At 40.8% G+C, this 23,432-nt stretch overlaps 1 protein-coding gene across 1 annotated transcript in view; it reads right to left on the reverse strand.

The window, feature by feature from the left end:
• LHCGR (luteinizing hormone/choriogonadotropin receptor) overlaps window positions 1-23,432 on the reverse strand; it is a 218,132-nt gene that overhangs the window by 33,700 nt on the left and 161,000 nt on the right. The window contains exon 8 of the mRNA XM_030195838.1: window positions 11,818-11,886. Coding sequence (XP_030051698.1) covers window positions 11,818-11,886 — 69 coding nt within the window. The remainder of the gene's footprint in view (window positions 1-11,817; window positions 11,887-23,432) is intronic.

Below are 23,432 nucleotides of genomic sequence, written 5' to 3' on the forward strand. Positions count from 1 at the left end.
TCAGATGTCTTCCTGACCGCCACAAAACTTGATGAAAGTTCTCCCACACAAGGGGTACTTGTAGGGCAGCAGGCATCAAGGCCTGCAGCTCCTAGCACAGACATCTACAAAAAATGAGGGCACAGATTCAAATCCCACCCATGCACTCCACGTTTCCCCTTAGCCCATTCGGGCAGGTTCTCCGGAATGATGCAATTTATCATTAAATTGTGGCTACTAGCTGTTGTATATAATTCCCATTATCTTTAGCAAGACACCTCATACACCAAAAGGGAACCAAATGCAAAAATTAAAATAAAGCAAAAGGGTCTAGGATCCAGCAAGAGAAAAACATTGAAAGAAGCCTCAGTTCAGTCTCAAAGTCAAACCCCACATGAGAAGTCAGAAATTCTAAATATACTCCTGTCAGCTATATCTTCATACTTGCAATTTTATTCCTAAAGCAGTGGTTTCCAAACCTGATCCTGGAGGCACCCCAGCCACTCAGGTTTTCAGGATACTCACCATGAATATTCATGAAAGAGATTTGCATGCACTACCTCCTCTACATGCAGAGCTTGCTCATGAATATTCATTGTGGGAATCCTGAAAACTTGACTGGCTGGGTGCCTCCAGGTCTAGGTTTGTGAACCACTGTCCTAAAGGATTGTATTGATCTCAGGAAAGCTGGAGTATTAAACTCATACTCTGAGAGCCCTGAGCAGCCTTTTCCCCCACCACCCACCCCATGATCAAGAAGAACTGCTGGGGACAAAACAAGGATCTTACCACTAGAGACGATTTGACACCCAGGGCAATCACAGATTGGAGGATGTACCTGTAAGATTCCCTTAGACACGAGGGTCTTCAAACTTTTGCCTGCATGCGGAAGAGAAGAAGAAACACTTTAGGGGTGGGTGAGTAGGTGGGTCACCTCCACACCAGTGGCTGGCACGAGCACCGGGCACATGCTGAAAGCCCACAACCAGTCCTTCTGAGAGCCCCTCCCTGATGAGCAATCAGTGATTCCCTCTTACTGCACAACGGTGATTTCTCCTCCTCCTTCCTCCCGTGCTCTAGTCCAGCTGACGCTGAAGGAGGGGGCAGCAGAAAGCAGAACACTGGCTCAGCAGCCCACTGCCTGCCAGAGGAAACCCTGGCGGTGTTGTCCCTCATTCATCGGAGGAGCTGCAGTGACAAATCTGCACAGTCTGCTGAACACATCAACTTTCCAACTTACCTCCCCTCCCCCTTTCCCAGTGTTGTTCAAAATACTAGGGCAAAGTTCTTAAGTAAAAATTAAAATAAATGTATATTTTAATACTTAAGTAAAAGTACAATGAAGAACACATTAAAAAAATTTACTTAAGTAAAGTAAAAAAAAACTTACTGCCTAATATAATACTTTTTGAGTAAAAAGTAAAAGCTTTGTTGATTTGTTGTTTGGGATTTATTAACCGCCTTTATGAAAAGATTCACCCAAGGCGGTACCATAACCACAGTGAATGCAACTAATGGTAACATTTTTATCCCAACAATTTTATTGCTCTACAATTCAATCTACTTTGTTTTAGTAAAACTAAATTTTGAAAAAGACTGTGACATGTGAGTGCGCTTGTGAGTGTTTAATCCACCACAGCTAAAAAGGTGTTCAACAACTGCACTATCAGGAAGTGGATCGTTCATTCTGATAAAAATTTCCTTCAAATCAGGCCAGGTCAGATTATTACTGTTGCCTTTTAACTGGGTCTGCGGGTATTGATCAAAGGAAATTCTGTATGAAACACTTCCTTATAGCAAAGAAAGCTTTATCATCATTTGCTGTCATTATCATTTGCATTACTAGTAGTAGTGCTATCTTGCATCTTCATTTTTATCTTTGTTATCATTGTCATGGTGTCCAATTACAGAGAAGGTTTTCACAAAGTTGAAATCATTCTGTTGTTGTCCTGTTTTTCGTCTAATGGCAAACTCTGAATATCTTCAAGAACTGATGCAAGAATGTCAAATGTATGGAAACTCTTCAGTCTTAAGCCCAGACAAGCAGACTATCAATCCAGTGGACTGTCATGCCAATGTAAAATTTTCCATGGGATGTCCAGCAGTCTGTTGTGATAGATATATGTCTGTTCACCAAGAATTACAGCCAGCTTCAGCTTCCTCTCCACTTCAAAGTGACCAAATTCATCACTGTTCTGTTTGGCTGGAGACTAGTAACTAGTTCAACAAGCACAGGCAACTCTACTGTGCTCATAGGCTGTATTCCTTGAACAACAAAATTTAAATTGGGATGATCCACTGTTTGTGTGATGAGGTTTTCATTTGCAAAATCCTGTTCCAGATTTTGCTGTGTCATTTGGTTTACTGAGGAATCATTATTTAGGTCTCCCTGCCACTTTTACTTTTAACTGCAAGCATTAGAAGTAACTAGGTAAAAGTAGTAGTATTGTTACCAGTTTTCAGTAAAAGTAACATGTTTCCTGTACTTCTTTACAAGTAAAAGTAACAAAACTTTTACTTAAGTACAGTAACTAGTTACATTTACTTAGTTCCTATACAACACTACCCTCTCCATACCGACACATGCTCACAAAAATTACTCTCCCATTGAACACACACATCACACCCCCTCCTGGCACACAAACATGATGAGTATCCCTGCACATGGACACCAACATACACATTTTCAGTTTCCCTCTCCCAATGAACCCACATCAGAGAGAGACAAATTATTAACCCATACCCCATTAAAAAAAAAAAAAAAAAACGGTGAACCTACAAAACCAAATTCTCCTCCATTGAAACATCAAGCAGACATACAAATTATTCACATCTCTGTGCCCATGAACACACTTTTCTCATCCAGGACCTGCACACACTTCCTCTGGTACAGTTCTGCAGCAGCTGTGAAGTATGGGAGTGAAACAACTCTCAAAGTTCTCTTTGATAACTTTGAAAGAGCATCACAGAAATCCAAAAAGTATAACTAAACAGGTATCAAGAGAGCTCAAGAGTAGGTTGAACAAAAATAAGACTGAGCTGAGCCAGAACAGTTAGTTCTCAGTGAGAAAATTCCCAGGTTGGCATACAAAGTATTATCTGAAAATGAAAGGTTTTTCTCATCATGGCTTCCCTTTTCTGATTCATGCTGCCACTAGGAAACAGCATAAAGTTCCCCTCCCCCCCATCTTTTTTGTTATACTGATCTTGTGATTGTGCTAATAGCGCACTACCAGGCACTTTTCTTCCATGACAACACAACTGGTGGCTGCAGGGCCGATGGCAGAGGGGGTGAACGATGGCTGACCAGCAGGCTCCAACAACTCAACTTGCCGACTAAGGGAGAGGGGGACTGGGGACTTGTTTTACGGAAATTACTCCTGCAACTGGCAAACAGCTCAAAGCCAGCCAACCCTGTTATCATGGAAGAAAAGTGCCTGGTAGTGTGGTATTAGCACAATCACTAGATCAGTATAACAATAAAGATGGGGGGACAGGAACTTTACGCTGCATCCTAGTGCCTGATGTAAGTGGGGGGTGGATATAAAGACTTCCCTCGGCAGCATGAATCAGAAGGGAACCCCTAATGAGGAGAGCCTTTAACTTTCAGATAATACTTTGCATAAGGATCTGGGAATCTTACGGAGAACTAACTGTTCTGGCTCAGTTCGGTCTTAATTTTGTTCAACAAACCCTTGAACTCTTTTGATGCCTGCTTAGTTACACTTTTTGGATTTCTTTGAAGCTCATTCCCCGATCCTCTTTAATCTTATGATGCTCCCTCTGGCCAAGTTCCTATCTCAATTTGGCCTCAATCCCTTCATTTATTCTGATGACGTCACTATATTCATCCCCTTCAAATCTAACTTAGCAGAAATTTCTGATAAAATAATCAATGGAATGAACATATTATCCTCATGGGCCAACGCTTTTAAGATGAAACTGAATAAGGAAAAACACAATATCTAATCCTCTCATCCCAATACTCTCATTCCAACCACACTCATTACCCCAGACGTTAATATTCCACTATCTGACAACCTAAAAATTTTAGGAGTAATATTAGACAACCATCTAACCCTGGAGAATCACACAAAAACTACGACAAAGAAAATGTTCAATATGTTGTGGATGCTAAAACGAGTAAAATCATATCTTCCCCTAAAAACCTTCCGCAACCTGGTTCAATCCACTGTACTTACCCATGTTGACTACTGTAATATTATTTTCATTGGATCCAAGGCCCAAATCCTGAAAAAACTTCAAACCGCCCAGAACACGGCAGCCAGATTTATTTTTGGTAAGTCGTGTTTTGAAAGCGCAACACCTCTCCGTGAAAAGCTTCATTGGCTCCCTATTACTCAACGAATTTACTTCAAGGTTCACACCCTGATTCACAAGATTATCTACGGAGAAGCCCCAGGTTACATGTACAATCTGATTGACCTTCCAGCCAGAAACAACTCAAAATCTTCTCAAACTTATCTCAACTTACATCTCCCCAATTGCAAAGGACTTAAGTACAAAACTTACTAGGCATCCAATTTCTCCGTCATAGGCAGCCAACTATGGAATGCCTTACCAAGATCCATTCGAACAGTCAATGACCATCTACCTTTCCGGAAGCTGCTAAAAACTTACCTCTTCAAGCAAGCCTACACAAATGACTTGACTTAGACTATGAGTTCATCTACCTTACTGAAACCGTACTAGTTACGCTCATGACCAAACTCAAACAATTGATAGCAACAGCAACAACATACTACTGTTACAATTCGACATGTCAAGCGCATTTGACATGGTTGACCATGGAATTTTATTTCACATCATCGAATACTTCAGAATCGGAGGCAACGTTCTCAATTGGTTTAAGGGGTTCCTAACTACACGCTCATATCAAGTGACATCAAATTCGACTACATCAGCTACATGGACACCTGAATGCGGAGTTCCACAGGGATCCCCCCTCTCACCAACCATATTCAACCTAATGATGACACCTTTGGCCAAACTACTATCGAATCAGAATCTAAACCCATATATATACGCTGATGATGTAATGATCTTCATCCCATTCAAACAAGACCTAAGGGAAATCTCCAATGAAATCAACCAAAGCCTACACATCATGAATTCCTGGGCAGATGCATTTCAGCTGAAACTAAATGCAGAAAAAACCCAATATAATAAGAATAAATTTACCACCATCAACACACCTAAACTACGTCTACCAGTTTCGGATACCCTAAAAATTCTTGGAGTCACCATTGACCGACACCTAACACTTGAGAATCATGTGAAAAACAACTAAAAATATGTTTCATTCAATGTGGAAACTAAAAAGAGTTAGACCATTTTTCCCAAGGAATGTCTTCCGCAACCTGGTACAATCATTGGTACTCAGTCATCTGGACTACTGTAACTCACTGTACGCCGACTGCAAAGAGCAAATATTTAAAAAACTCCAAACAGCCCAGAACACGGCAGCCAGACTAATATTCGGCAAGTCAAAATACGAAAGCGCAAAACTCCTATGAGAAAAACTACACTGGCTCCCACTGAAAGAATTCATTACGTTCAAACTCTGTACCTTAGTCCATAAAATCATCCATGGTGACGCCCCAGCCTACATGTCAGACCTAATAGAACTTCCACCCAGAAACGCAAAAAAATCTTCTCGCACTTTCCTCAATCTTCATCCTCCCAAGTGTAAAAACCTGAAATACAAATTAATGCACGAATCTACCTTTTCCTATATGAGCACGCAGCTCTGGAAGGCGTTGCCACGTAACCTGAAAACTGTCTATGAATTGACCAATTTCCGCAAACTATTGAAAACCTATCTCTTCGACAAGATATATCACAAAGATCAACACATATAACTGTACAATCTTTAATTTATCCAGAAGTGTTCTATAATATCTTTTGCTTTAACACTATCATGTATTTTACCACCATCTAACCCAAAACCTTCTGTAAAACCAAATGTATATTCTCTTCTATTTTCAGTATCCATGATGAATTGTAACCCACATTGAACCTGCAAAGAGGTGGGATAATGTGGGATACAAATGCAATAAATAAAATAAATAAATAAATAAATCTACCCAGATCAGACTATGAAGAGTGAACCTGGAATATGCTTCTTATTTAACCCTTTCTAACACATCCCTCTTCCTACCCTCCCTATACATTCTACCATACTTAACAACACGCTAATCCCAATATACACCCTCCTCCCATTCCCCTACCTTTACTATCCTTCCTGCCCATCTTATCTATCCACATCTAAATGACCACCTCATTACTTACTATATAACAGCTGCATCCACTCTTGTTACTTTATTAACCTGATATACTATGTAAGCCACACTGAACCTGCTAGTGAGTGGGAATGCGCGGGGTATAAGCATTACAAATAAATATCGAGAGAATTTTGAAAGTTGTCATACTCCCATACTCAGCTGCTGCAGAACCATGCCAGGGGAGGTGGGAAGCAAGATTTTTCTGATCCGTCTTTCTAGCTGGCTGAGCTTCAGGCAGTAGAATATAATTGAAGAGTCATTTCACCTTTTCCTGCCTATTATGCACTTGTTTGTACACCCCTCCCCCCTCCCAATGGAAGGGGCTACTGGGGGAAGTGCTGGCTGTGAGAGGAGGGGGACTTGTGGATTGAGAGGAAGGGAATGTGGGGGATTCCCTGCTAGTGAAATCACTTGCGCAGGTCTATCTGCTCCTTATGAGGGGGGGGGGGGGTACGCGGCTCTTGGGGACAGGGATCAGTGCAGTGAGCTTGCGCTGTTACTCCATTTAACCTTCTTTGGCCTCAGGTACAAACAGATTGTAAGCCCCCCAGAGAATGTAACTTGCATTGAGCTACAGCTGAAAGAGGTATGAGCTAAATCCAAATCCAGTACCGGCATACTGTGAAGAATTAAAAAAAAACCCTACAAAATCACTCAGGACCTATAAGGCAATTCTACCATACCGTAACAGTACTAACTTCCAGGGCTCACACAACAAGGGCCTTCCTAGGAAAAAGCAGCTCCATAAGCATTACACTAGGAAATAGAACATCAACACACCTAATGGAAAACTAAACAAGCTGAATTAGTACAGATCAGTGCTAACAGAATACTCGGCCTTTTCAAACACAGGTAAACCCTAAAGTGTAGAATAAGTAACCACAAACTAAAAATAGAAATGTAAAAGCAAAAATTAAACTGAACCCCCAAGGAGCTATTCTCTGCATACAGTGCAACACCAGAGAATTAGAAACAGTGATGTATGTCCCTTTGTACTGTGAAATATAAAAAGAACAGATGTAAATGTTAAAAACTGAAATATAAAATTATAAATTAACATAAATCGAAAAGAGAAAATAAGGTAATACCTTTTTGTTTTTGACTAACTTATTACAGTTTTTCACTAGTTTTCAGAGGCCAAAACATTCTTTTTTTAATTTAGGACAAGCATACGTATAACAGCAGTATACTGTCCTGACCTGAAAGAGGTGGTTTTGGCCTCCAAAAGCTAGTAAAAAAATAAATGTAGTCCAGTAAAAAGATGTCACCTTATTTTCATTTTTGTCTTCTGTTTACATTTATTAACTTTTTAAAGTGGAGTAACTTAGCCACCACATTATATTTATCTATGTATATAAATATGCGGTGGACTTCAGAAAAAGCTCCCACATGCATAGCTCCCTTACCATGGGTGCTGAGCTCCCAACCCCCCTCCCCCAAAACCCACTACCCACAAATGTACTACACTACCATAGCTCTTAGGGGTGAAGGGGCACCTACATGTGGGTACAGTGGGTTTTGGAGGCCTCCCATTTACCAGCACAAGTGTTACAGGTGGGGGGGGATGGGCCTGGGGCCACCTGGCTGAACTGCACTGCAGTACCCACTAAAAGTGCTCCAGGGACTTGCATACACGCAGGCCTCTAGGACTTGTTGCTGCTATACAACATTGGCACACCAGTTGACACCTGAAGACTAATCGCTCCGAAAACGTCCTTTATTGGAATAACCGCGTTTACTCACAGTTAACTGCAGATCAGAGGTTGTGCCCCACTGGCAATGAGTCTCCCTGGTACTGAGATGAACAGTAGGTCAGAGCTGGCAGAATGCTGTACAATGCCCTCTTTCAGCCACATTCAAGGTAAGAACTAAGTTCTGTAACGTGGCTAACACAGGAAAGGGAACTAAAACTGGCTTACAAAAATGGCCACTACCACATGGATTAGAACAGGAAACACAACAGGGCACACTCTGACCCAGTAGGCAGGGGGAAAAGCACCATGGGAGAAGAGCCTACCAACTACCAACATCGTGAGACTGTAACACAAGCTAATGAAATCACGGAGCCCAATACCCTACACCCACCAAAACAATGGAAGGTCTAGTAACACAGCAACTACTTGACAAAATTCTCAATTCTTCATAAATCCCGATCCGGTTTCAGACCACAATACAGCACTTGAAACGGTCATAACCACTCTGATAACAAAATTCAGAAGCATAATATGCCAAGGACAAAACGTATTACTACTACAATTCAACATGTCAAGTGTGTTCGACCTAGTAGACCACACTACACTAATGATGCTGCTCAACAACATAGGAATCAGCGATGCAGTGACAATGTGGTTCAGTGGCTTCCTAAAGACCAGTTCCTACATTGTAAAGATGTCCAACCAAACATCAGCTTCATGGATCTCTGAGTGCGGGGTACCACAGGAATCGCCAATATCACCAATACTGTTCAATGTAATGATGGTGCCACTCGGAAACAAACTGGAATTAATGGCTTTCAACATATTTATATATGCAGATGATGTCACCATCTTCATACCTTTCCAAAACAATATCACAAACATATAGGACAAAAAAAATGGATTGGACCTCATGGAAGAACTGGCAACAACTTTCAAATTCAAACTGAACAGAGACAAAACCAAATTCCTAGTACTAACCAGCACACACAACCCCAAATCCTACCAAAAATTCACAATCAACCAACAAACATTCCACATTGAAACACAACTTAAAATACTAGGAATCATTCTCGACAGACACCTAACACTGGACAATCAAATAGCAGCAGTAACGTCAAAATGCTTCAGAACACTAAGGAAGCTGAGAAGAATAAGATGCTATTTCCCTAGACAATTTTTCTAGATACAGGTCCAAACAACGATACTATCTTAACTAGACTACTGCAATGCAGCATACATACTGCAAACAGTCCAAAATATGGCAGCAAGACTTGTTTTCAAGAAATCGAAACATGAAAGAGCAACCCTACTGCTTGAAACACTATAGTCAAGGCAAGAATATTTTTCCAACCGAGCACCCTAATTTTCAAGATACTGTTTGGAATGGTACCCAAATATATACTTAACATTTGAACTATCCTCAAGAAATGCCAGCCCAGAAAAAAGAAACTACCTACTCCTACATCTACCCAATTGCAAAAACACCATCTACAAAACTATCTACACAGCAGGATTTAGATACCTGGGTTCCAAATGATGGAACTCGATACCAAAAACTATAAGAAGCATCACAAATTTCCTCCAATTCAGAAAAGAAATGAAAACCTACCTCCTCAAAAAATTCTACAGCTAATCACAAAGATATCATTGCCTTCCTTTCAAATCTACCTCTTCAAAAACTATATGAATATCACCAAAACTCCACAATTGAAAACAAAAGCTACCCCTACATTTTCCATTTCAAATTGATCTCTTCAAAAACTCTGTGAATAACCACATGAATTATAGATGCCCTCTCCACATTGCACAACACTACTATAATTCATCCAAAATGTAAATTGTAAGCCACTTTGAACCGAAACTTGTTTTTGGATAATAGTGGGATACAAGAAGGCATAATTAAAAATAAATAAATAGAAAGCATAAAGACTAGAGGACATGCCGAAATTGGATGGCGGAGCAGGTGGAGGAAGAGGGGTTGGTGGTTGGGAGGCGAGGATAGTGGAGGGCAGACTTATACGGTCTGTGCCAGAGCCGGTGATGGGAGGCGGGACTGGTGGTTGGGAGGCGGGAAATACTGCTGGGCAGACTTGTATGGTCTGTGCCCTGAAAAAGGCAGGTACAAATCAAGGTAAGGTATACACATATGAGTTTATCTTGTTGGGCAGACTGGATGGACCACGCAGGTCTTTTTCTGCTGTCATCTACTATGTTACTATGCCATGAAGTTAGTAAGCAGCACATTTTATATATAATAAGACAGAGAACATACTTTTTTCTTTACTCCATATACAATTAATCTCTGGAATTCTTTGCCAGAGGATTTTGTGAAAGCACTTAATTGTAGGGGAGTTTAAAAAAGGTTTAGTTAAGGTCCAGGAGCAAAAGTCCATCAACAGTTATTAACAAGGTAACTTGGGGAAAGCCATTGCTTATTCCTGTGGATAAGCAGTATGGAATTTTTATACTTTCTGACTCATGATAGGTCTCATGTTTTTTGATTAAGGGGATGATGCAGTGATCATCACTCTGAGCTGTCAAGTGATTTGTCTTTGGCTTCTAACTCAAGCTCCTAAATCATCATCCACATCAGAAATAAATTGGAAAATTCTGAGAGTGACTATGGCAAGGCACAATTCTGCATTAATTCAGGTCAGATGCAGCATGATAGTTTACTTATAGATGCTGCAACACTTAACCTAGACCCTCTATATCAGGGGTGTCTAGCCTCAGTCCTTGAGGGCTGCAATCCAGTCAGGTTTTAATGATTTCCCCAATGACTTTGCATGCAATCTATTTGCATGCACTGCTTCCATTGTATGCAAATAGATCTCATGCATATTTATTGCAGAAATCCTAAAAAACCCGAATGTGTGAGGGCCAATGATGGACACCCTTCTATTATATCATGGAAGAAAAAGAAATGTGGAATAATGAAAAAAATGAAGACTTTATTTAATAGGTGAAAGACCAAACATACTTTTAGAATTTAATACACACATATAGAAAAGCAAGCAAATACTTGAATAAACTGATCACTTGCCTAACATCAATTCAAGAATGGGCTAAACACAACAAACTTTGCCTGAACTCAAGTAAAACTGAGCTTCTCTGGGTCCCTAACACAAGTGGATACATATCTGACATCAAAATCCCTTTTGGGAAGTATGAACTCCCCCTCAAATCACAAGTCAGGAACCTTGGAATACAGTTAGATTCAACACTTACTCAGATTCCCCAAATCCAAGCAACCTTCAAGAGCTGCTTCTACTATTTGCGACAGCTACATTGCCTCTCTTCTTACATTGAGAAGGTAAATCTTATCTCAGTTGTGCATGCCATGGTAACATCAAGACTGGATTACTGCAATGCATTATACAATGGTCTGACTACAATGGTCTATACAGTGCACTATACAATGGTCTCACTCACACACACACACACACACAAGGATTGACTCGGGCTGCACATACTGCAGCGGGACATGTTTATCCATTCCTACCTTAGCTGAGAAAATATTTAACCATCTCTCTGACCTCACATGCAACTTTCTTCAAATCAATCACCTTACTTTCTAATTCTTCCTACTTTCTTACTCATCTATATGTTACAACTTTGCCTTACCCTTCACTACCAATTATAATGTTCTAGTCTTCTAGACTACTTGTCATTGCAAGTAGTATATCATGCCATACTTTGTATTGTTGTTCAAATATTTTTACTCCTCTAATTGCCTATTGCTCATGTTTGATTTATTCTTACTGTACACCGCCTTGAATGAATTCCTTCAAAAAGGTGGTAAATAAATCCTAATAAATAAATAAATAAGTACTTACAGATCATGCAATATTGTCCCATTGAATGCATGACTTTGTATATCTTGAAATCCATTTCCATATAGTTTCCTGTGAAAAGAAAATGCATATATATTTCTTTGTTTCTTTGATTTATTGCCTGTCTTTCCGTAAACAATGTTCAAGATAAGAGTAGTGTATCTCACTAGCATTTGTCAAACTTTAATTGATTTTGAAAGGTAACCTACCTACTTCAGGACCTCAGCCAATCAGCATCAAGGGCATGCCCACCCATTGCCCTGCCTTATTTGTATATCTCTACCCCAAACTGCCTCCCTTTGCATAATCCCTTCCCAAACACCACCCATTTTGGTGATGTCATGGGAAATGATATCACAGCTGTGCCCCTTTTCCAAGATGGTGGCTACTACTGGACACCATGTCACTTCCTGTTTCCACTACTAGCTGCCATTGTGGATATGGTAACATGACAGGAAATGATAACAAATGCCCTCCTGCCACCACCCCCTATAGCCGTGGAGGAATTTGTGCAGCTTAACCTTTTTTTCTCACAGGAAAGAAAATAGGCATTTATTTTCGTTTTCTTTCAAAAGGATACCTTGTGATTATTTTAAGCTGGATCAAGTTAGGTCCGTCTGTTTTTAAGAACGACAAACTGATTGCTGCAGGTCACCCTTTAAGGCTTTAAAACAAAAGGCTTGACCCCAGACCCTAGTAACCCTAGTAGCGCTCTAGAAATGTTAAGTAGTAGTAGTAGACCCTCTTCCTTCTTCTCTTTGCTTTAAAGGGCACATAGACAAAAGAACTAATGTGAACGTGATGTGCTGTGCCCTCTCCTTTCAGAGCCCTCCTGCTTTTTGTGCCTAAAGAGCTGTTTGCTTTTAAGACAACAAGAAAAAAAAGGCATTTTTTAATCAATTCAGGGAAAAAGCAACATCACATTTTAGGCTTTAAAGGTCACACAGATGAAAGAACCAGTGTTGAATTTTAAAACAGAGACAGAGTGATGTGCTGCTTCCTGTGTAAGAATCCACATTCACCAGAGCTGCTTTCTGGAGACAATCCAAATGAAATAAAAGAAGTGCCTGAAGAGCTGTTTGCATTTTGAGATCAATCAGTCTGCAACCCTTACCACCTCCCTTTTCTATATGTAGGATCAGAGCCTGGCAATCTGGATCCGTGGCACATAGCCCCACACAAACAGGCAGAGAAAAAAACAGACCCACACCTTTTATACTGCTCTTACGAAAGGTAAAGTGGTGATTAACATCACACTTTACCCTGCTCCCTCCCCACCAGGATGTGTGACAAAGCTAGAGATTATATGAATGAAAACATATTTTATTGACAAGGAAAGTTACAGATATACAATGGCGTTGCTCTAACAGTATCCGTCTAGGAAGCATACAATTAAAGCATATGCAAAGAATTTTTGAGTACATTATACAAGAAGTGTGGCTATAATCAGTAGCCATAAGGCAACATGTTAAAATTTTGAATTAAAACCTGTTTATCATACACAGCCCTTTGAATTTTTTTTTAAATACATGAGATTCAATGAGCCACCCAGCCTTGTTTCTGACTATCGCTTTTTGCTGGATGGATATTTTGGTTTGTTCACCCAGTGGCATCCTTGGACCATAATTCATAACTAGCTTCTTTAGACTGCTGTTGAGTGTGATTCCTTTCAGCCTCAGGTGGGTCTCCCCACTGGATTGCCTATACCAGTATGTGTTAGGACTGGCCAAGACAAACTCTGTGACGTGCTTACTCTTAAGGATTTCACTCATTAATTCACCTAAATAGTCACCTAAAGGCAGATTCCACTCACCCTCCTTGCTCAAAAAAATCACAGTCTGTGTAATGATAAAGACAGTGTTCTTGTAAAGCATCAAGAACCCTTTACAACTCTAGCTAAGCATACACATTTGTAAAAGAGGCTATAAAAATATTACTGTTACCCAGCAGTTGCCAAGGTTCCTTCATGCACTATAAGGTCACAAGATGACGATGTATTTGGAGGAAAACAGGTCCATATATAGCTCATGGTCTCTCATGATGCTTGTGGTAGGTAGATTTCTTCTTTGACCAAACTTTCCCCACAAAGAATTTAAGAACAGTTTTGCAATTTGTTGTTTGCAGGGTTTATGGTTATCTGATCAGCATTGAAAAGCACACCTTCTTTCTGATAGAAATCATCTATGTGCCTGTTTTGTTGTTCAACATTAGTACACCTCTGAGGAAACCCCGATGCTTTTGACATAGATGTTTATCTGTTCTACAAAGAGTTGTGTAGATGTCTCTTCAAAATGCCAGACCTCGTAGATTTCACCTACCCTGTACCCTTTAGCGATATCCATTTACAATTCTGCGGTACACCACGTCCCTACCAGGGCTCTCTCACCATCACCATGGATGTATTTCTCCTGGTGACCCATTATGGCGCACATGCAACACAACAGAAACATAAGTTTACCATGCAGCCTAACAAACAGTATAGGGAAAAAGAATCCATGTGGGGGGAACACCTTGAATTTCACAAGCCCAAAATAATCAGAGAGGAGGCCGAAATTTTCATAGATGATGTGGGGGTGACTGATCAGATATTCTTTAGTTTTATTGACAAAAGGGTACAGGCTGGTAAAATCAGAATAGTGTATTTTCTCACCCTCTTTAACCTGATAGTACAGACACACAGCATTCATTCTGCCTCCAAAAAGGGCATGTCATGGAACTAAAAGTTCTTGTAATACAACTCTGCTCAGAAAGCCTGCACATTCCCTATCTGTTTTAACCAAACTGACCCACTCATGATCCGAAATACTGATGACCTTAAAGCCTTTCTCTTTTAGGTAATCTGCTTGTAGTGTTTTGTTAGAAACCTGAAGGTGGTGCCCATCAACGGATTCCGTTTTTAGAATCATAGCAGGTCATATAGCCATGGTAAAAGCATCCATTAAATTCAAAGGCAGTGTGCTCACCGTTAATAACAGCATAACCATTGAGAATATAGTCAGCCACCTACATTTCGCCACCCTTTAGAGTGTGCCTGATTTGTATGTGTTCTTTGCCTTCTGTGTACATCAGCCAGCGAATACTGGTAATTGAATATCTCTTGGTCTGCTGATGATAATCATTGGCTGATGGCAGAGCTATGGTTCTTGGTTTTAAACACATGAACCTAAATATGGCCATACATATTTAAGCGAGTGTGATGTAATGGAACGGGTCTATACAATTCCTTAGGGTTGCCGCACACACCCCTGGTATTTCTTCTACTTCTACCTCCGCAGCTTGCCATTTTTTTCATAATCTCTTTCTATACAGCACACAGTCTTTTTGTAAAATACAGACATCCTGCTTACAGTAAAAGGCCAGTTCATTTTGTAAATCAAATGTCTTATGCTAGTTCTAGCAGTACCATCGTGTGAAAGCCTCTTTCTCATCAGGCCTCATGCTCTCGGCACTGTAGTAAGTGTCCTCATGCATTTCCTCCACATAGTTTTGATTTTCCATGGTGTCTTTAAAGCCCATGGCTTGCGGGAGCTTGCTAAGCTTCATGGGCAGAAAATTTAGAGAATCTATAAAGCGAATGCCTAGCTTGTTAACCCCGATTTGTAAAAGCCTACTGCCCTGTGCTAACAAACTGATATCCATCATTTCCTGCAACAGCTGACTGACGATGAAATAACCATCATAACCTTTCAAATTGTGAGCTGTGTAGGTGTAGTTCTTGAACCGCTTGTCAATAAAAGAAACTATGAACTCAGACACTTCACCCCTTTGAATTACTATTCATTGTTACGGTAAAGATATATTGCAAAGATGTTGTTGGAGATGTGTAACTTCATCTCCTGCATACATTCACAGTCATAAATGATATACTTTCCAGATGTTTTAGGTCTAGCCAGCCTTGTCATATAGCATAAATGTTTTTCGCTTTTCAGTAAAGGATCACCGCACTATAGACATTTTCTTACTTTGTATTTGTGCATTTTTTCATAGGAGTCACATGTATTGCAAAGTATTTTAGGCAAGCATTCTATCTCTTTTTTTTGATGCCAGGTTTGTATGCTGTTTTAAACATTTCTTAGAACAACAGTACAACCGGCAGTTAGGGCATCTCTCTCTACCACCTGCCTGAACCACACAAGTGTCGGATAAACACAGATGACAGGTTAATGTGCATGTGTGTTACAGGCTATAAAGCATTTCACAGTGTTTCAGAACTTTTTCTTACCGTAGAACTGTTTGTTATTTAACATACCATAAAAATTGATCATGATGGAGTAATAGATTATGGAGCGGCTGACGGTCCCTTGTTTTAAAAAGGCACCAGTACAATATAGGATTTGTATGTTTATGCCCAGATGTTATTCAGAAACCAATACTTCATAACTTTTTTGTTTTCTTATCATCCTAGTTCTCTGTGTAGTTTTCTGGCTTCTTGTAACAATTTTACGTCTTTTAGCTTGACAGAGTTCATGAGTGCCTTGAGACTCCCTGTAAAGCACAAGTTATTACCCACATTGTTTAGATCAACCAAATATCTTCTCCCCCCCCCCCCCTGATAATGTGGCAATTAACACTTTGTAAAGACCTGTTACAACCCCCACCACCACCTTTGTTTCTAATAACCATTACAATGAGTTGCATGTTCTCATTGATGTATATTTCTCTGAAACTCTGTAGGAAATTACTGACCTGTTCTAAGAAATGCCCTACCTCAGTCCCTCCTGGTCTGTGACTTCTAGAATACAAGGAAATATATAAACCACCAGGCATAAATCTAGTGTCCTGAGCGATTATCCCAATTATTGATCATTTTAAATTCTACTGTGACTACTAGGTGTTGTAATCAATTACTTCTGGTGTTTCCAACTATTAGGTCTGTTAGATTCAAGGCCCAAATTTCTCTTTTTTTTTGTTTTTGGCAGTTTGTTTATAGAATAATCTTCTAGAATTATGCACGATAAACTGTTACTATTCTTTTCACAAAGCTTTGAAAACTTATATATTCTCAGTTTAGTAATCTAGTCTTTTTAGTTTATAAGATGTAATTTTTTGTTTTTATATTATGGGATTTTCATTGTAATTTCCTTATTGTTTTGTATTCAGTTTCTTTATTGTATCTCATCTTGAATCTCAATTTGAGGGAGTTGGCGGGTGACAAGTCTGATATAACTTATTTGTAAGTAATTCTCAGGTGATGCTCTACTGTTTAGGATATCTAAAGCTTGTTGGATACCCTGTCATATTGCATTTTGAACATCATGGAATGATCTTGTGTCTATATTAACAAAATGAAATTGGTCTGAATAATTTGTGCCATTAAACCTGGGTGAGGTTCTTGTCCATCTGTTCAAAAACCCTATATATCTCACTGGTTCATTGTCCACTGTAACATTTTCAGACACATTGTCTATAACAGAATCACTCACAGTTTCAGAATTACTGGCCTCATACTACCAGTGGTGTCTGTGTCTGAAGACTCACTCTCCGCACTGATATCACAGCACGCCCTCTTTCTTCCTCTTTCCTAAGGGAGGGCTACCTGTGTGCACTCTCTGCACTATCCCAGCATACCTTTCTCCCTGTTTCCTTGGCAGGGCTACCTGAGTGTTTTCCTCTTTTTTCGGTTGTGTGCCGTTGTCATTTTTCCAAATGGTTGGATTTATCTCCAGGTTTAATGTCCCGATTTGGCAGCGTCACTTGCCCATGATTGGACTGTGGCAGATGTCCAGCTGACAATGTTTCACCATAAGTACATAAGTAATGCCACACTGGGAAAAGACCAAGGGTCCATCGAGCCCAGCATCCTATCCACGACAGCGGCCAATCCAGGCCAAGGGTACCTGGCAAGCTTCCCAAATGTACAAACATTCTATACATGTTATTCCTGGAATTGTGGATTTTTCCCAAGTCCATTTAGTAGCAGTTTATGGACTTGTCCTTTAGGAAACCGTCTAACCCCTTTTTAAACTCTGCCACCTTCACCACGTTCTCCGGCAACGAATTCCAGAGTTTAATTACGCGTTGGATGAAGAAAGATTTTCTCCGATTTGTTTTAAATTTACTACACTGTAGTTTCATCACATGCACCCTAATCCTAGTATTTTGGAAAGCGAGAACAGACGCTTCACATCCACCTGTTCCACTCCACTCATTATTTTATATACCTCTATCATGTCTCCCCTCAGCCGTCTCTTCTCCAAGCTGAAAAGCCCTAGCCTCCTTAGACTTTCTTTATAGGGAAGTCGTCCCATCCCCGCTAACATTTTAGTTGCCCTTGGCTGCACCTTTTCCAGTTCCACTATATCTTTCTTGAGATGCGGTGACCAGAATTGAACACAGTACTCAAGGTGCGGTCGCACCATGGAGCAATATAACGGCATTATAACATCCTCACACCTGTTTTCCATACCTTTCCTAATAATATCCAACATTCTATTCGCTTTCCGAGCCGCAGCATCACACTGAGCACAAGGTTTCAGTGTATTATCGACGACGACACCCAGATCCCCTTCTTGATCCGTAACTCCTAACGTGGAACCTTGCATGACGTAGCTATAATTCGGGTTCTTTTTTTCCCACATGCATCACCTTGCACTTGCTCACATTAAACGTCATCTGCCATTTAGCCTCCCAGTCTTGTAAGGTCCTTCTGTAATTTTTCACAATCCTGACGCGAGTTAACGACTTTGAATAACTTTGTGTCATCAGCAAATTTAATTACCTCGCTAGTTACTCCCATCTCTAAATCATTTATAAATATATTAAAAAGCAGCGGTCCTAGCACAGACCCCTGAGGAACCCCACTAACTACCCTTCTCCATTGTGAATACTGCCCATTTAACCCCACTCTCTGTTTCCTATCCTTCAACCAGTTTTTAATCCACAACAGGACTTTTCCTCCTATCCCATAACCCTCCAATTTCCTCTGTAGCCTTTCATGAGGTACCTTGTCAAACGCCTTTTGAAAATCCAGATACACGATATCAACCGGCTCCCCTTTGTCCACATGTTTGTTTACTCCTTCAAAGAATTGAAGTAAATTGGTCAGGCAAGATTTCCCCACACAAAAGCCGTGCTGACTCGGTCTCAGTAATCCATGTCCTCGGATGTGCTCTGTAATTTTGTTTTTAATAATAGCCTCCACCATTTTCCCCGGCACTGACATCAGACTCACCGGTCTATAATTTCCCGGATCTCCCCTGGAACCTTTTTTTAAAATGGGCGTTACATTGGCCACCCTCCAATCTTCCGGTACCACGCTCGTTTTTAAGGAAAAATTGCATATCACTAGCAGTAGCTCTGCAAGCTCATTTTTCAGTTCTATCAGTACTCTAGGATGAATACCATCCGGTCCAGGAGATTTGCTACTCTTCAGTTTGCTGAACTGCCCCATTACGTCCTCCAGGTTTACCGTGAAGTCAGTAAGTTTCTCCGACGCGTCCGCTTGAAATATCATTTCCGACACCGGTATCCCACCCAAATCTTCCTCGGTGAAGACCGAAGCAAAGAATTCATTCAATCTCTCCGCTACATCTTTGTCTTCCTTGATCGCCCCTTTTACCCCTCGGTCATCCAGCGGCCCAACCGATTCTTTTGCCGGCTTCCTGCTTTTAATATACCGAAAAAATTTTTGCTATGTTTTTTTGCCTCTAATGCTATCTTTTTTTTGTAATCCCTCTTGGCCTTCTTTATCTGCGCCTTGCATTTGCTTTGACACTCCTTATGCTGCTTCTTATTATTTTCAGACGGTTCCTTTTTCCATTTTCTGAAGGCATTTCTTTTAGCCCTAATAACTTCCTTTACCTCACTTTTCAACCAGGCAGGCTGTCTTTTGGAGTTCCGTCTTTCTTTTCTAATTAGTGGAATATGTTTGGCCTGGGCCTCAGGATGGTATTTTTGAACAGCATCCATGCCTGTTGTACAGTTTTTACCCTCTCAGTTGTCCCCCTAAGTTTTTTTTCCACCGTTCTTCTCATTTTATCATAGTCTCCTTTTTTACAGTTAAACGCTAACGTATTTGACTTCCTGTGTATAGTTACTTCAAGGTCGATATTAAAACTGATCATATTATCACTGTTATCAAGCGGCCCCAGTACCATAACGTCCCTCACCAGATCATGCACTCCACTAAGGACCAAGTCTAGAATTTTTCCTTCTCTCGTCGGCTCCTGCACCAGCTGCTCCATAAAGCTGTCCTTGATTTGATCAAGGAATTGTACCTCTCTAGCGTGTCCCGATGTTACATTTGCCCAGTCTATATTTGGATAATTGAAGTCACCCATTATTATCACATTGCCCATTTTGTTTGCTTCTCTGATTTCTTTTATCATTTCTGCGTCTACCTGCTCATCCTGGCGAGGCGAACGGTAGTACACTCCTATCACTGTCCTTTTCCCTTTTATACATGGAATTTCAATCCACAATGATTCAAAGATGTGATTTGTGTCCTGCTGAATTTGTAATCTATCTGAGTCAAGGCTCTCGTTAATATACAATGCTACCCCTCCACCAGTCCAGTCCACCCTATCACTACGATATACTTTGTACACCAATTGGCTCTTTTTCTTGATCCGGGGATATTTTAAAAAATCATGAAATTAACAAACAATCAATCTTTTGCTTGCAGGTTCCTGCCGTTGGAGACCTTCAAGATGGCACAGATATCACATGGCTGCAGCTACATATGCCATTTTGTAAGACTATCAAGCGCCGACAAGATGGCTGTCAGCACCATAATGTACAGACGCCACATGACACAGATACAAGCACCATTTTGTAAGACTATCAAGAGCCGTGAGAAAAGATGCGGCATCTATATAACCTCGAAATAGGATGTAAAAAACTGTTCTTTTACAAACATAAACACTTTTATGGCTTGCTGGAACTGCTGCTCTGATTGTGATGTCCCTTTGAACAGTACGGATGATCGGCGGTTGCAGAACTGTTCATGTTTTGTCCTCAGTGCTGTGGTTGGATTTGGTGCATGACTGATGGATGCCTAGCTGTCAATGTTTCGCCAGCCTTTTCTTTATCTGCGTGATAAAAAAGTAGAACATTATAAAAATTAATGAACATACAGCCTATCGTTCGCAGGTACCCACCGCCGGGGGAGGGTTTGTCAAGATGGCCACTAACACAGCACTGTGCAGACACCATGTGGCTGTTTACCTGCACCATTTTGTAAGATTAGTGGATGCCACATAGCAAGAGTGAGACTCTACAGCTATAGGCATGTAACTTCAAATTAGAATGAAGCACAATGCAAAAAAAATTGTTCTTTTCAAAACTTAAGTGATTACTTTCTTGCCGTAGTAAATCTTCGTCATGTAAGACGTTTCTTTGAGCAGTAGGAGTGACTGGGGTGTCATGGCACTCGTATTCTGCACTCTCAAAATACACATAGACCATCACATTAATCACAGGTACCTAACTATTTTTGATTGTTTAAATACAACAGCTTGAGGACCTGTAAATACACGGTCACTTTGTGATGACTGAATCTTTTCTTCTCCTGTAAGCATGTTCTAATATTATGTGCAGTGGTGCATTACGGTGGGTTTTACTGTTCTTATCGCCAGACACCTGATACACAATGTGATTATATTCTTCCTATGTAGGACACGTATGTCTTTAGTAAGTTAAGGATCATGTTCATTTGGGCAAAGAGACAATGTAATGTTTTTTTTTAAAATCTTACCGTATCACTGCTGCTGCTTGCTGTGGAATCCATTTCTGTGGTATGGTGGGGGGGATTTTAGTTTACAAACTAAAAAAGATCATGCAGGCCTTATACTCTCCAGCTTTACTATTCCTTATGGTACAAGTCTGCTGCTTTAGTAGTTTTGAGGTAGGGAGCCCTTGGACCACAGTCACAGGCCTAACTGTGGCAGACAGATTACAGTTAAGGCCCACGAAGGGAGGCAACAGCAGGGAGCTGGCTTGGCCAGAACTCTTTGGCTAGACCAGTAATGATGTCACGAGCAAGGCTCTGGCAGGAGCCAGAAACAAGGCCTGGCTGAATCAGGAACCAGGAACAAGGCTCAGTTTTAGTAGGAGCCAAACAAGGAGTGTTCCCACTCCTTGTTTGGCTGTGCTTTCTACATGGGACTCTGGTATTCTTTCCACTTTATGGTTTTCAGCTTTAATAGAAACCAGGCACAAGGCTCGACTTTAGCATGGAACAAGCATCAAGGCTAGCAGGAACAAGGCAAGCAGGAACTAGGCTAGTTGTGAAGGCACTGAGAGCGTGACTGAGCTTCCTTAACTGCGCTCAGGCCCCTGACGACACCCAGACGTGCCCCTCCCTGATGTCCTGCTGTCAGCCCAGATTGTGTGCTGCAGAGCATGTGCCCAGGAAGAGGCATTCTTGGGTATGAAGGGACGCCACCACTGGACTCCATTGGACTCAGCCACAGTATGACCATGACAAGTAGCCTACCCAGTTGTGGGGTGTTTCAGGATAAACATGCCTATGAAGAATACAACTGGACAAAGGAGGAAAGCCCCCCCCCCCCCCCCCCCCCGTCTGCTGTGACACTCTCCCACATATTTTGGGCCACTGTCCGAAAGGTCAGTTGTGACCACATGGTTGACATGGGGAAAAACAAAAGGCCCTGAACCTTTTACACAGTTTCATAAGAACACATGTGACGCTTGATTAGTTTTATGATTTTTATTGTTATGATATATGGTACATCAGTTACTACTGCCTTTTCATATATATTTTTTCAACAACCGTAGCCTGCACAGGCCGTGATCTACACTTATATGTGTTGTCTCTGTTCAACGTGTCCCAAAGTCTGAAACAGATACAAGCATATTGAGAACTACACACTGTTGTAAAAGGAATCAAGTTTTCTTTCAAGTATAATACATTGTATATAATTTATATAATCCCAGTCTTTCAATCTGTTTGCCAAACTATCTTGCTGTTCAATAGGATAAGGTGCTGATTTTTCACTTTCGATGAGGTCCATTATGGTATTAATAGTTTCATTAAAACCATCAGTATTTCTATTTTATACCTAGCTGTGAGAATGATGCCTAGAATATGCTCCAAGCACAGTCTCTCACAAACTGTTATAGTTTCTGCACTTTTACATCAGGGTGCCATCTCAGGCACTCGTGTTGACTTAGCACCCACCTATCCAATACACAACCATGAAAGTCTTTAGTCACAGCCTCAGACCAACAGTGATATATAATTCAGTAAACTGCTATTCATATGAGAGAATTGAAGACGCTTTTCTGGTAAAGAACATGGATCTTTGGTTGCCTAATAAGACCAATACAGTACCACCATCTCAGGTCTTGGACATCCTCAGGTCCAGAGGCCCATTTGCAAAGTCTGTTTATACCTTGAGCATTTTGGGGGCATCTTGACAGCAGCACAAGCAGCACACACACATGACATTGACTGGCTGTGTCTCTATGCCCTTTGTTGTTCACTTTGTAAAGGGGTCCTCCTCTTCTATTTTGGGGAGGTAACCAGAAGCCTCGTTCAGGGTATAGGGTTCTGGTGCAGCACCACACCTTAAGCCGGACTCAGTTCAAAGAAAAAGAAATTTAATGCAAACCCAGTTCCCCGAAAACATAATCCACCACCAATCCTCTCTTCAGTT

Source organism: Microcaecilia unicolor, chromosome 3, assembly GCF_901765095.1.
Source record: "Microcaecilia unicolor chromosome 3, aMicUni1.1, whole genome shotgun sequence".
Taxonomy (NCBI): domain Eukaryota; kingdom Metazoa; phylum Chordata; class Amphibia; order Gymnophiona; family Siphonopidae; genus Microcaecilia; species Microcaecilia unicolor.